The 15,458-nt window shown below is 54.4% G+C and overlaps 1 protein-coding gene across 4 annotated transcripts in view; it reads right to left on the bottom strand.

Annotated features, from left to right (window-relative positions):
- Positions 1 to 1,916: 1,916 nt before the first annotated feature.
- The window catches only part of MN1 (MN1 proto-oncogene, transcriptional regulator), a 51,167-nt gene continuing 37,625 nt past the window's right edge, over positions 1,917 to 15,458 (bottom strand). Inside the window, exons 2-3 of one of the 4 annotated variants that reach the window (XR_005723022.1) lie at positions 3,248 to 4,854; positions 1,917 to 2,497 (exon numbers count right to left, since the gene is read on the bottom strand). Coding sequence is in view for 1 of the 4 variants with exons in the window: in XM_040251362.1 (XP_040107296.1) it covers positions 4,673 to 4,854 (182 nt within the window). In the remaining 3 variants the exon portion in view is untranslated. Of the gene's footprint in view, positions 4,855 to 15,458 lie in introns of all 4 variants that reach the window. The other 3 variants (XR_005723020.1, XR_005723021.1, XM_040251362.1) reach the window with 3 other exon arrangements.

Here is a 15,458-nt window from a genome sequence, read left to right on the forward strand (position 1 = left end):
GTGTAGGACTGTATGTAGTATTTACTATTGAAAAACATTTGCCTGTAAGTGGACCCACACACTTCAAACCCATGTTGCCCAAGGGTCAACTGTATAAGAAAACTTTTAAAACTGAAGGGAAAAAAAATACAACAAAATTTCTGCCAAATTAGGGTTCGTTGTATGCTGGGATGAATAAGGTGAACTCCTATTCATCCTTCAAAACCCTACCTGGGCATGACCGTTGGAGGAAGCCTTCCCTAAGCCTCCAATGTGGGGTTCATGGATCTCTGGGAGTGACATCCATCCCTCGTCCTACAGTTGGTGACTGGGCATATTCTCCTCACTGGTACCTGTCAATTTATTTGTCATCTGTCTCCTCCCCACCACATTTCCCCCTTTGGAGACTAAGGGTCTGCTGTGACCTCAAGTCCAAGGCTGTAGGTGCCAGAGTGAACCTGCTGCCCAAAGGGAAGCCCATGGGACAGCCAGAGCTTTACAGGGCCTGTGAGCTAGTGCTCCTGGTAACCTTCAAGCTAGATGTGATTTACTCCATTTTATTTAATATTTAAATTTTTTTAAATCTATTTTGGCCATGCCTTGCAGCTTGCAAGATCTTTATTCCCAGACCAGAGATTGAACCCGGGCAATGGCAGTGAAAGTGCAGAATCCTAAACACTAGGCCACCAAGGAATTCCCTCATTTGCTCCAGTTCAGACATAAGAAAGGGCTTCCCTGGTGGCCCAAACGGTAAAGAATCTTCCTGTACTGTGGGAGACCCGGGTTCGATTCTTGGGTTGGGAAGATCCCCTGGAGAAGAGAATGGTAACCCACTTCAGTATCTTGCCAGGAAAATCCCACGGACAGGGGAGCCTGGCGAGCTGCGGTCCACGGGCTGGCCAAGAGTTGGGCACAACTGAGCAGCTAACACCCACACATACACACAGATAAGAAAATGGAGGTGGGGTAAACCACTTGTCCATGGCCCAGGGCTGCCGAATAAGCAGCCCCCGAGGCAGAACCGCCCACCTCCAAAACACCATCAGCTGCAGGGTGAGCTGACCGACATGACGCTAGTTTCTGTATATGGAGCCCTCCCATGCGCTGCGTCCACACAGACCGTCTCCTAGAACGACTCCACGGGCGCTCACATCATGGATGAGGAAACGGAGGCGCCGAGCACCTGTGAAACCTGCCAGAGGTTGACGAAGCTTCCTGGGATCTGAACACTGGGACCCAGAAGAATAACCATCACCCAGCACAGCCCCGTGCCCCTGTCTCCCTCCTGCGCCAGTGGTTCTCAGCTCCAGGGGGTCACGTCCTGCACAGGACATTGAGCAATGCTTGGAGACATTTGGAGCTGTTGCAAGGGAAGTGGGGGGAGAAGAGATGCTGCCGGCGGTTAGTGGGTAGAGACCAGGGACGACGCTAACTACCCTACAGTGCACAGGACGGCTGCCCCTCCCCCGCCAGAGTCTGAGATGACCCAACTTAGAACAGCATCAAGGCACACATGGGCACGCGTGCACACTCGCACACACACACACACGCGCACACACACACACACACACACACACACACACACACACACACACACACATGCGCGCACGCGCGCGCGCGCTACAGCATCCAGACCCACATTCCCATCCCCCATCCTGAGTCATTCGCTGGTGACTCAGAGGGTGAAGAATCTGCCTGCAATGCAGGAAACCTGGGTTTGATCCCTGCGTCAGGAAGTTCCCTTGAAGAAGAGAACAGCAACCCATTCCAGTATTCTTACCTGCAGAATTCCATGCCTGGACAGAGGAGCCTGGCAGGCTACAGTCCATGGGGTCACACACACAAAAAAGAGTGGGACACGACTGAGTGACTAACACAAGGTAAAAGGGGAGGGGATGGGGAAAATAATGCAAGCCCCGCCCACAAATGTACCACAGTCACCATTAACGTCATATTTATTGTTATTTAGCTGCTCAGGAAAACATATACAGGTATATACAATATGCATGAATACAGAAGACTGCACTTTACATATTTTTTTAAAAAAAGAAAGAAAAAAATAACACTCAATTTCATGAGCTATTGTCACAGTCTTCCAACCAAGCATTTCAGAAATGAATTTCTTTTAAGAGTCAAAAAAGATTACAGGATTGCCTAACACACAGCAGAGTTAAGTTTCCATATTTTACATGTGCAATAACGTTTTCATATTCTTTCCCGAAGAGTTTTGCTATGCAGTACCGATTACCAGTGTTTGTGGAGTCTTGTGGGTTGGGTGTGTTTTTAATTTGCTTTTATTCTTTCCATTAAACCAAATCTAGTGAAATAACATCCTTTTGCTTAAGGCTATTTTTAAAGCTGTTCCATTCTGGGGTCGTGGGGAGCGAGAAAGTTGAAAACTTCAGGGGTTTCCGAGGTTGCCAGGACCATGAGCTGATGGCCTCAACGCAGGGAAAGTCAAAGACAGAAGTCAAGACACTTGGCTCCCCGGCCTTAAGCAATTAAGGAGAAATCATTCCTGTTTAAGAAATAAAAGGATGAAGCTCTCAAACAGCTGTACATTGCAGAATCAGAGGGGGCGTGGAGTTTCGCTCAGACTACGGCTGGCCCTCCTGCAGCCCACTGCGGGAGGGGAGATTCCCTGCCCCTTTCCCTCCTTTACTGGGTGAGCTCCCACCTTCTTCTCTTTGATCAGTCCACACCACCTGCTTCTGCAGGGGCCGGGGTCAACCCAGGTCAAACTGCCCATGCAGGAACTTCGGACGGTCCAGACTCAGACCCCGAGCCAAAAGGGCCAGCAGGAGGAAAGATGAGGAGGGGGAAGTGGAAAGAGCCAGATTTTTCTGGATGCTCTTCTCCCTTTGCTAAAAAGTTCTTTGAAATAAACAATGTGGGTGTTGTATGGTGAGCTCAAAGCCTTCAGGTCACTTGCTTAAAAAAAAAAAAGCCGGGTCTGCAAATTCTGGGGACATGGGGCGGAGGTGGGGGGAAGGATGGAGGGGGCGTGAAGCTCAAAATGGAGCATTTAGCAAGATGCTCAGAAATTGAAATTGAGCAGAAGAGTTACAGATTTGGGTGACGTGGTGTCAGTCACTCCTTGTCTGGCCCACCCTGGAATCTGGGCCACCTCCACCACCCCCGTGAATCACACAAGCCCTTTGCGGTCATCAGCAGCACCCAAAGAAAGCCTCCCCTGCCAGTGCCGGGCCTCCACTGACCGCTGCTCTGGGAATACCAGGTAAGAGGCCTCAGCTGGGTCCCTGCTCACCCAGCTTCTCCTTCACCTCTGCTCAAAGAAGTCATTCCTTCAGGAGATGCTCAGGACACGGCTCTGGTTTTGCAGCAGGCTGAGATTACACCAAAAGCAGGAGGGGGGATTCAGGGGTTTAAAAAAAGAAAAAGGCCCAAGAATCAAAGTCACTAGTTGCAGCCCCTTTCTCTCCTCTCTAGCCCTTGGGAGTCTGCAAACTCCTCCTTAGAAGACACACAGGCTGGAGGCGGAAAGGGGGCTTGGCCGAGAGAGCCTGAGGGCTCCTTTACTCAACAAGCTCCTCCAAAAAGTGCTGGTCCCTCCCAGGGATGTGGGGGCGGCCCAGAACGGGGAGAAGTGGGGGATGACCCAGAAACCACTCTTTCTTGCCCTGATGCCTGGTTGGCAACAGATGCTGGGAAAGGTCAAGGCTGAGACCTGACCCTTAAGCTCCAACACGCCAGACCCAGCCGACCTGGCCCAGAGCAGAGCAGGAGCCTGCCACCATCCCCGTACAGACCAGGGATGCTCCGCACAGCGTGAAAATTCAGGGCCTGGGCGTTGGTGCAGAGGCCCAGAAAAGGAGAGAAAACACCACAGTCGAATATTCCAACTGCTTCCCACAGAAGCGGGCTGGACACGTCATCACCTCCATTGCAGTGAAAGGCAGCTCCCAGCAAAAAAGAGAACGGAGCTGAAGGCTGAGCGTGTGTTTGTAGGAACGAAAATATATATGTCTATTTTCTTAGGGAACAGACAAAACAAAATCTCAGGCGGAATACCTAAGGGGGGCATTAATTGTTTGGCTCCTGCCTGACTGATGACAGTTGGGTGTCAATATATAATATTGTGATGACAATTTGACTCTCACCCGGCAATATTCCAGAACTACTATTCTCCAGGATTTCCATTTTAATAAGCAGTGAACAAAGCAAAAGGAAAAAGGAAAAAAAAAAAAAAAGGAGGTGGGGAGGAACAAGACTAAAAGAGAATTAAAAAGGAAAGCAACTCTTGTCTTATTATGAAATAACAATACTTGGACATACAGCAGCACGAAAATAAAACAAGGAAATAGGTCATCTAAAAAAATGTATGCCAAGATTACAGAAAAAAAAATGGGAATTATCTAGCAGGAAGAAAATGCTTCAGCAAAAGTTTGCTAACTGCAGAAGGGTTAACACTGGTAACATACCGTGGCAGACGAATTTCTTTTAAAAAAAATTTTTTTTGAGGTTTTTTTTTTTCCCCTTTAAATTAACCCCTTCCGGTCCATATGCCACTAAGCAGGTACCAACCTAGAAAAAAAAATCACCCACTCAGCAATAGTGGCCCTTTCGAATTCACGTGGTGGGGGCAGGTAGGGGTGGGGTCAGGTGAAGGGGGGAGAGGAGAGAGAAAGGGGGAAGGGAGGGCCTGGTGGGGGAGGGGGTATTTCTTGTCACTTCAAGTCAGGGCGGCCACGAATGTCCCGAATCTGTTGGAAATGTCGGAGTGCAGGGACCGCCAGGTGGGCACAGAGGCTCGGGCCTTGGCGTCACCCACATCGTCTGTGCAGTGGACAGACAGGCACTGCAAGTGGCTGCCGGGCTGGGGTGCCGAGGCCTTGTTCGCAGGGAGGTCGTGGGCTGCAGAGAAAGAAGGAAGAGAGAATGTTAGCTGCTTGCTTGACTCTACAAGAGGCCCTGATGGGGACAGAGTGGCAGAGGCAGGAGAAGAGAGGACAAGTCCAGGCCCTTTTTTTTTCATGCCTAAAGATAGCCTAAGGAGATCGAAAGTCGCTTGGTTTGAATCTCATGCTGTTGCCTTTGACTTGGGCTGTCATGCTTTAGCCAAGGGAAGACCCCTCCCTCTTGGGTCTGTTTTTCCCCACCACCTTGGAAAATAGAAGAGTTAGGCAGGATAAACTCAGTGTTTGCCCATCTCTGATGGACTAGAGTTCCCAAAAGATTAACTGCTCCTGTAGTAAGTTAGGAAGGCTTTCTGGAGGAGGCATATCTCAACTGGGTGTTGAGGGATATGTAGGAGTTCATCAGATGCAGTGAATTAAATGAGAGTGGGGAGGATCATCCAGGTCTAGAATATAACCCATTCTCTTGTCATCCGCTAGACAAACATTTGCTAAGGGGCTGCTATGTGCTGGGAACCCCCTTATGAAGTGCCAAACTGCTCAGAGCAGTAGAGACTAAGAGTGTGGACTCCCCAGCCACATGAGTGCCTTTGCCCATCCCCAGCTGCTGCAGGAAAGGACTTTCGGTAATAGAGGTAAGGGAGTCTACTCCTCTCCTACACCCTCAGTGAAAACCCCCTCAAGTTCCTTCTCATTCAGCCATACAGCACCAGAAACAGCACAGACCATAGCCATGCTTTGATTAGACATCCTTGAGGGGAAAGAAATTTGACAACCGTTCACACCTGGTTTAAATTATATTAGAAGACAACAGGAATTGGGAGTCCTAGGGCAGGGAAGGAAGAGAGCACTCAGTTCAGAGGACTTCTAATTTACTGTTGCCCAGTGACCCATAGTTCTGTTCTGAGGCCTATTAAATCATGATTATTCTCATTGTTCCATTTTCAGAGCCTGACTCTCAGAGAGGCAAGGTGACCTGCCCAAGGTCACACAGCCAGCCAGGAGCAGAGTGGGGTTTGAAGATAGACTGATAGTGAACTTCTGACTCAGCAAAAGTGAGAAGAGCCGGAATTGGGGGTGGGGGCCCAGCTCCGTCCCAGGGAGCACACCCAGATACTGAACTCCATGACCGGCCCGCCCTCTTCAGCACACTGTGCAGGCCCAGCCTGGGCCCTGCGCCAGGCAGGGGTCACCCCACCCATCCCGCCCTCTGGGATCTGGGGGGGTGGAGGGGGGGAGGCTTCCCCCGAGAGCTGAGCCACGGCCTGCAGAGAACAATCCTCCCAGAGGGACGGGCCCAGGCAGCCAAGGCCAGGCGTGACTAACTGGGTTTGGGGTCCCCACCCCGAAGCCCCAAAGACATCCCGCCTGGGGACCTGCGTTCTTGGGAGGAGCTGGGGCTGGGAGGGAAGACTCTCTCCCTCTTCTTTCCTTCATTCAATCACGAAGCCTTCACTGCCACCCTACTCTGTGCCAGGCGTGGTGGTGAGCCTGCAGACTCCAGCAGGAGACAAGGCACTTTCTTGCCCCTCCTCCTCCTTCTGCATCTGACAGTGAGGCTGGGAAAACGGCGCCAGAGCCCAGTCACTCTGGAGTCAGAGACTGCAGCCTGAATCCCAGCCCCACCGCTGTGTGCACAGGGCCTGACACTTTTCCCTCTCTGACCCTCAGTTCTGTTCACTGCTCAAGTGGGGGTGATGCCATCTCCCTCGGGGCCTTGTCACAGGTGTCCTGGCACACAGACACATCTCCAGGCGGGGCGGCCGAGACTGTCACTCATGTCTGGGGTTGGGGAGGCAGCCCTTGCAAGCATCTAGAAGCCTTCAAGCCTGGTCCCCTCCTTCAGACTGGCCAGCTGGGCGTGTCCCTGACCATGAAACGGGAGTCTTTGCCCATTTCGTGGGCAGGGAAGCTGAGCCTAAGGTTTCAATGTCAGTTAGAGCTGTGATGCTGTGACCCCAGGAAGCTAGAGACACCAGATTCGGGGTTCCCTCACCCCCAGCAGGCCCTGGATTCCAGCCACGCTGATGCACAGCCCTCACGTCTCCGCTCCTGAGCCCACACTCGCCTTGCTTCCAGTGACACCCTGCTGCTTAACACCGTTGCGGGTATTTTGTTCTGAGCATTGCAAGATCTGGATTTGGGAGAAGTAGCATCTATCAGAGGGTGGGGAGAGAGAGAAATTCTGAAAGGGGTTCCTTATTTCACTTTACACATTATTTCAAACAGCCAACACAGCAAAGCTTGTGCCCATTTTACAGGTAGGAAACGGAGACCCCTGCCAAAACTTGCAACAGCTAAAGACAGACAAGACCCAGACGTGAGCTCCGAACACCTGGCTTCCTGGCTCTGTGGCTGACGCGCCAGAAAGGCAGACATAGGAGGGCTGGGACTCTCACAGGAGCTGGGTTGGCTCAGCGGTGGTTCCAGATTGCCCCAAATGGCCATGTTTCCTAAAGATGCTCTCTTCCCAAGATAACAGACAACTCAAACGCACGCCATGCGCCAAAACCAGAGACAGCTGCTCTTTTTACTTGAGGTGGATTTAATGAGGGCGTGGCAGGCACACAGCTGAACACGTCCGTGTATTATCTAATTCCATCCCCCAGCAAACCCAGCAGTGGGGGGACCCTTCTCCCCACTTGAGAGGGGGCACCTGTGGCTCAGAGAGGGTGAGGGGCTTGCCTGGCATCACAGAGCATGGGCGTGGGAGGAGGTCTCCCGGCCCCTCTGCCTGGGACAAGTGAGCAAGTCTGGTATCCACGGGGAACGTTTCTGGCAGAGAATATGACTCTTCAGTTCTCGACAACCCAAGCATGACCAAACTCATCCTCCCGCCGGGTCCATTCCAGCTGGGGGGACCCAACACGCCCTCAGACCGCGGCTCCCCTGGGCTGCCGATAAATCAGTCCTGCAGGAGCCGCCTCAAGTCAGGGCCTGCCCCGGCCTGGGGCAGGGAGGGGCCCTCTGTCCACCCTCCTCGGGGGCAGCAGATGGGCCAGCCCCCACGCCAGGACCCAGAGATAAAAGCCGGCCCCCTCGCCCAGCTCCCAGAGTTGGGAGAGACCCTGGGGTTACTCAGCGCCCGGCACTGGCAGACACTGCAGAATCCGCTGGGTGTTGTCCGGTTGGCTGTCAGCCTCCCCCAACAGACTCTGGCTGCGTGGGGGAGGGGCGGGTCTGGCCTGTTCTGCTCAGCTGGGCCCCCGGCATGCTGACTGTGAAGGGACTTTCAGCCCTATTTGACAGGTGGGAAGACTGAGGCCCCAAGGGACAAGGAGCTGCCCAAGGCTCACCCGAGGCCAGGTCGCCAGCTCTGGGACCCAGCTCTCCTTTCAGCCTCGGATTCCTCGAAGGGTCGAGTTGAGATGGAACCCCAGATCCTCCAACCTGGGCCACTGGCCCCCTCCTGCAGGGCCTCAGTTTCCTCATCTATAGCTTAGGGGAGTGGGGGTGATTCCCATAGGCCTGGCTCTAGGCTGCTGGAGGAGGCCATGCAAGAGAAAGAGCTGGGCTTCCCTGGTGGCTCAGTGGTAAAGAGTCTACCTGCCGATGTAGGAGACACTGGTTCGATCCCTGGTCCAGGAAGGTCCCACGTGCTGCGGAGCAACTAAGTCCACGCCCCACTACTGAGCCTGTGCTCCTGAGCTCAGGAGCCTGTGCTCCCGAGCCCAGGTGCAGCGACTGCTGCAGCCTGAGAGCCCTAGAATCTGAGCTCCACAAGAGAAGCCACCGCAATGAGAGGCCTGCGCACCACAACTAGAAAACCCCCCGCCCGCTGCAGCTGGAGACAAGCCCACACGGCCACGAAGAGCCAGCACAGACAAAACTAGCTACAGAAATAAAATCGTGTGTGTGTGGGGAACTTACTAAACATTCTTATATAAAAGAGAAAGAGCTGATGACGCCCTGCCTGTGGGGGTCAGCTCCTGAGGCAAGGGTGGCATCGACTCGAAATTATAACCACGAGGTGCCTCACCCTGGGCAGCCACAGGGGCTGAGATGAGGGGCTTTCCGGCTCACAGGACAGGATGGCGTACCTGCCCAGCAAGGAAGGACCGAGGGGCAGTTTTTAAGGCCATCCCCCTAATTGGCCAGGCTTCCCAGGTGGTGCAGTGGTTAAGAATCTGCCTAGCCAATGCAGGAGACACAAGAGATATGGGTTAGATCCCCAGGTAGGAAAGATCCCCTGGAGGAGGAAATGGCAACCCACTCCAGTATTCTTGCCTGGGCAGAGGAGCCCAGTGAGATACAGTCCATGGAGTCACACAGTCAGACATGACTAAGTGAGCACGCAGGCACTCTAACATTCGTAAGGTACCACCTGAGTCCGTGCGCACGGGGCAGGGCCTGAAGCTGGGTCGCCTCGCTTCTCCTCTCCCTAAAGGTTCTCCCCACCCCTTCCCCTGTGCACAAGCCCTGGCTGAACTATCCAGCCCCTTCCCAGCCATCCCTCCCTAAACGCCACTGACCTGGTATCACCCTACCCAGATACCAGCTGCTTCGGGCTCGCCCTGACGCCAACACAAGGCCACGTCAGATTTTGTCTTCGGCGCTTCCCCATCCCGTAAATTCCACAAAGGGAAGAAGGAGAGAACCTTGAGCCAGTGCCCAGAAAGTGACCACGTGAATAATGGGTGGAATTCCACTCCTCCGGTGGGTTCTGCAACCGTTGTAGCCTGCCAACTGCAGAACGTGGGACTTTCGGGCACATCACCCCTCCAGCTCTCAGAACCTCAGTCCCAGGAAATGGGGGAAATAATAGGACTGGCCGTCACGGAGGCAGGGACGCGGATTAAGTGAAATGATCCATGTAAAGTGCTTAGCACACAGCATTCCCGCCATCGCCAGGAGGACTGCCCTGTATGGTTGTGGACCGGCCCTGCAGGGACCGGCAGGGCTGGGATGGCTGGTCGGAGCGCTAACGGGGACGGCTGGGTGACCCTTGGGCTGGCCGGCCGCAGCTGGGGTGAAAGGGAGAAGGGAAAAGATGCTCCTGTCTTCGAAGTCTGGTTGTTAATTTCACTTCCGGAGGTACCGCCCATGTAAGGGGGACGGGTGTTTCTTTTTTTAACGTCAGCAAAGCAGGCCTTGTCACTGCTTTGCTCTGCACTCACTATCCTCGGGAATGGGTTCCAGTCTGGGTCAGCCATGTGCTCAGGCATCCAGAACTCTGGAGGGTGGTAGCTGCCTCCCACCTCCCACCAACCCCCCTCAAATCCCCCATGGCAACTTAACTGCTGCCTCGGCAGTACCCACAGCCACCACTTTGTTCTTGAACCCTCAAAGAGGGGACTTTTGACTGGTCACCTCCTGTTCTTCAGCACCCCCTCCCCAGAAGGAAGACCAGATTATGGGGATCAAGGGTGGGCTCTAGATAGCACCCGGGTCAGGGGCCCCACTGGATGCTAATTCAGGGTGTGGCCTAAGCAAGGTGTTAACCTGGGCTGTAAAACGGGAAACTATTCACGGGCTTGGAGGACGAGAAAGTGTAATCCCACGGTGAAGACTTCAGCACGCCATGCGCTCTCAGAAAAGGTTAGCTGCTCTTAGAATTTTTATAATACTCAACATTTCAACAGCCCAGGGCTTTGGAGGCAGGCAGAGCTAGTACGGCCAGGCGCCAGCCCTGTGCCGTGGGGCAGTTTCTTTGTCTCCTTGGGGGCCAGGGGCCTGCCCTGCCCCCTGCCCGCCAGAGGCTGGGGGTTGGGGTGCCCCTCCAGGGTACAATCCCAGGCAGAGAGGCGAATTAGAATTCCATGCGTATTTTTAACTCGAAGCTTATGTAAGGAGCAGTGTGGGCCCCAGAGCACAATAGCGAATGACTCTCCCCGGCTCACCAGCTCACCCTCGCCGGATTCCGACAAAGGGAAATGTATTTTGGTTTTTCCTTTATTTGGACCTGGAAGGGATGGGGGGGGCGGGTGGAGGGGGTGAGATGCCGGTGTCTGTGACAGCTGTCACTCAGCTAGGGACTGGGGCCGCTGGGCCTTGAAGCAGAGCCAGCAGGCCTGGAAGGCACAGGGCTGAGCCGCTGAGCCACCTGTTCTCAGCACCTTTGTCCTGAAGCCTGGGAGTCCCTTAGGGCCCCTAGACACATCCACGTCCCCCCACAGACGCTCCTAGCTCCTAGTCCGAAAGGTGAGGCCATTGCACCCAGGCTAATGCTGGGCATCAGCTTCTCCAAGCTTAAAGTACAGCACCAGGGAAGGAAGAGCCTGCCTCCAAACTTCACCACCCACTTCTCTCCCTCCCTGCTGCTCCCACCCCAGTCCAGGGCCCCTACACCTGCCTGCAGGGACCACCTTGCCACTGTCTGCTTCCACACGGGCACACACACTCCTCTTCCTCGAGAGTCAGGTGAGAAATTCTAGAACACTAACCAGAACAGCCCCTCCCCGCCTGCTGAAACCTTCCATGGCTCCCCAGTGCCCCCAAGATAAAATCTCCAGCGTCCCATGACCTCGCCTGCTGCCTTCTTGGGCCTCCAGCCTCATCTCTCAGCTATAAAGCCTCTCAGAGAAGCCCGATCTTTCCCACCGCCACCCCTCTGCTCCTGATATTTCTTTTGCCTTGAACACCCCCTCTCCCCCACCGCGCTCCTCACCTCTGCTGACTCCTACCATCGACCTGGCTTGTCAGCCTCATGGTGATGTGGCCCCAACTCCCCCTGCTTGCAGACAGCACCCCTGCCACCAGCCACAGTAACAGGAATGATGCCACCGGCGACCGCCCCACCAGCTACAGTGAAGTGGCGACACACCTCCCCCAGCAGAGAGGGAATCCTGAGTTCCCAGCTCCTTATCAATAGGTCACCAAAGATGGAAAACACCATGCAGAGACTTGGGAATCAGACGACCTGATGTCTGCATCTCAGCTCCTGGCACTTTCCCAGGCCTCCACTTTCCCATTTGTAGAAGGGGTAACATTCCCACCAGTAAAGTTCAGAGAAGCCTGGCCTGGACAGAGACCCCCCAGAGCCAACACACCCAAGGGGCTCCCCAAGGTCCCTCTGGGGGCTGGCATGCAGTAAGCACCTGACAAAGATTCGTGAAATATTTAAATGAATTACTCACATTCAGTGAAGGCAGAAGGGTGACGTAAGTGCCCTCCGAAAGCAAGGGACACCCTGCGTGCTGTGTGACCCTGGGCAAGTCACTCCCCCTCTCTGGGCCTACCTGGTACACTCAGAAATGGATAGTGGTGAGTAGATGTACTAGACAGCATATTAAAAAGCAGAGACGTTACTTTGCCAACAAAGGTCTGTCTAGTCAAAGCTATGGTTTTTCCAGTAGTCATGCATGGATGTGAGAGTTGGACTATAAAGAGAGCTGAGCGCCGAAGAATTGATGCTTTTGAACTGTGGCGTTGAAGAAGATTCTTGAGAGTCCCGTGGACTGCAAGGAGATCCAACCAATCAATCATAAAGGAAATCAGTCCTGAATATTCATTGGAAGGACTGATGCTAAAGCTGAAACTCCAATACTTTGGGCACCTGATGTGAATAACGGACTCATTGCAAAAAACCCTGATGCTGGGCAAGATTGAAGGCAGGAGGAGAAGGGGATGACAGAGGATGAGATAGGTTGGATAGCATCACCGACTCGATGGACATGAGTTTGAGCAAACTCTGGGAGCTGGTGATGGACAGGGAAGCCTGGCATGCTACAGTCCATGGGGTCGCAAAGAGTGAGCGACTGAACTGAACTGAGTAGATGTACAAGGCCCCAGATCTTTCTATCCCTTTGGGATGGTCAGATTTTACATTCAATGAAGGCAAGAGAGTGAGGTAGGTGGCCTCCTAAAGCAAGAGACACCCTGACATACACTGATCTTGGGCTCTGTTCGGACCGGGCCTCGGGCCAATCTCACTGGCCCAAGAGGAGGCATTTTACAGGGGAGGAAGCTGAGGTTCAGAGAGGGAACGTCACTGGCTCACAATCACACAGCTGGCCTGCGGCAGAGCCAAGGCCACTCTTGGGCCTGTCTGATGCCAGAGTCACAGGAGAAAGCAAGACCTCGCGGCCAAAGGGCGGGGACACCCTCTCCGTCTGCATCACTCTCTCGTTCCCACCCCTCTCCTTCTTGGTCTCTCTCTCGGCCACACCCTCCTCGCTCATCCTCGTCTCCTCTGCCCCCTCCCTCCCTCCCACTCTCTCTCTCTGGATCAACGCTCCCCCTTTCAAGGAGAGGACCCTGAAAGCACACAGACGGACTGAGAACAACCCCCAGTGAGTGATACAGCAGCCCCGGACAAGACCCGAGACCCCATTCAGTGACTTCTCCGTGGACGCTGACCAAGCGTTTCCACATCAGCCCCTTTGGACTGGGGGGGCAGGCAGGACACGGCCCTGCATGGGGGGCTCCTGAAGAGGAAGGAAGGGCCTCCTTCCAACAATCAGGAGGCCCCACGAGTGTGAGGAAGGGGCCTCACTCCAGCCGCTGGGGCGGCTCTGTCTGGGGAGAGGCTCAGCCAGGCCCCTGGAAGCCCTCGGAAATTAATTGGAGTTGACTTGGCTGAGGGCAGCTGTCATTTAGATTGAGAACTGGCCGAGGGCTCCACTGAGGCGAAGCAGAGAGGGCATCGCTGGGACCAGGCTGCTGAGAGCTGGCGGGGGGCAGGGGCTGGGACTGGGGTGGGGGGCTGAATTCCGGGGACCCTCCCCAGCCCCAAAGGAGGAGGCACCAGGGCGGTGTGTGAGCCCCAGAGCCCTCTCCCCAGCCTGAGCATCTCCTCCGGGTTCTTCCTCCCTGCATCTGTGGCCACGTGGCCAGTGACCTGTGACAGATGTAGCCCTGTGCACCCCGGGCCTCTCCCAGCCTGCCAGCTGCCAAGATGTGACAGGCTGGGGGGGCGCTGAGCCCACCCCTCAGCCTGCACCTTCCTTCTGACAGCATCCACGGGGGGCACACCAAGGCTGCTTGTGCATAGCCCATGCACAGCGCTTGTCTTCAGGGATGTTCACATCTCCCTGCCTCAGTTTCCTCATCCGTGGAATGGGGCGGGAGACAGGATTCTTCTCACAGGGCTGTTGGGAGAGTCCAATGATAATAACGAGCAAGGTGCTTCAAACACTGCCACTCACCAAGGGTTCCCAAGGAATAGTAGCTGCTGTTAGTATTTCAACTGTGATTATTCCCTTGTGGCTCAGCTGGTAAAGAATCCGCCTGCCATGAGGGAGACCTGGGTTCGATCCCTGGATTGGGAAGATCCCCTGGAGAAGGGAAAGGCTACCCACTCCAGTATTCTGGCCTGGAGAATTCCATGGACTGTAACGTCCATGGCGTCGCAGAGTCGGACACGCCTGAGCTACTTTCACTTTACTTCTTCACTATGGTTATTACACTGGAGATTCACTCCAGCCCTGTCTCCAACACAGCCCTTCCCACTCTGTTTTCTCACCTTCTCACCCACAATTCACCCCCCTCCCCATGACACTGGGCCCAGTGCTGTGTGCCCCTGGGCAGGACACTGTCTGTCTCTGAGCCCCAGTGTTCCACCCGTACACTGGGGGCAGCGTAACACCAGGGGCAACACCTCGCTGGGCTCCCCCACTCTGCCCGGTGTGCGGTAAGCCATTCAACCATTATCTTTAGAAAACAAGACAAATCTACACCCATGCTTCTAAAGCATTAGAACCACGATGCTGTCAGCCCATGGGAAGAGAAACCAGATTCAGTGACAGGTCTCAATTTTTAAAAATAAGCTTTTGAAATGAGGTTGCTTTGGGTAGAGGATCTTGGGGGCCTCTGCCCTGGTCACCCATCCACCGGAGAAGCTCTGAAATCTTCCCATTTTGGGTCAGCGGGGCAGCAAGCGGCCCGCATGGCCAGGAAACTTCCCATAGCGCTGCTGTGTCCCGCAAGAGGGCTCTGCTTGGGGGTCAGTCAAGGGACAGTCATGCCCTTTGGAGACAGAAGCTTAGGTTCAAACACCAAACCTGTCAGTGCCGGGCTGTGTGGCCCACGATCAGCTGCCTTGACTCCCCAAGTCTCCTAAAAACTGTCTTCCTCACCTAAAAACAGTCTGGTCATTGCTGCCTTGCAGAGAGGGGATGAAATGCCTGGTACCCAGGGTATGCTCCATATCTGGTTACCACGATCATTTCCCCAAACCGGGCCGGGGGCAGCCAGTAAGAGGGAGTCCTTGAGATGGTGACAAGCTAAAACATCACAAGCAAATGCATGTTCCCAGCTGTGTGCTGAGTGCTGGGCTCAGAGAGCCCCCGGAGATGTGCTGGAAAACACGTAACTGCAGAGCAGAGACGATCCCTGCGGGACGGATAGGGACCCGGCAAGACTTTGCAGAGCAGGGACACGCTGGGGGGCTTGAGGATGAGCATAAAGCTCTGCCTGAGGGGAAGCAAGAGGGGAGCTCCAACCCCGCCATGATGGCTTCAGAAGAGTAAGAGGTCAGCCCGGGGACCCTGGTTTAGGGCCTGGGAGACACAGAGGAAGAGGAGGCTGCAAAGCTCAACTGGACTCAGTTGTGGAGGGCTGGAGACTCCGAGAGAGGAGCCTGGCTTTGTTCCTACAAAGGAGACCCGAGGAAAGCTTCCATGCAGAGGAGGAACTTCGAGAATTAATAAGAGGCTTGCACCT

Source organism: Oryx dammah, unplaced genomic scaffold (genome assembly GCF_014754425.2).
Source record: "Oryx dammah isolate SB20612 unplaced genomic scaffold, SCBI_Odam_1.1 HiC_scaffold_12, whole genome shotgun sequence".
NCBI lineage: Eukaryota > Metazoa > Chordata > Mammalia > Artiodactyla > Bovidae > Oryx > Oryx dammah.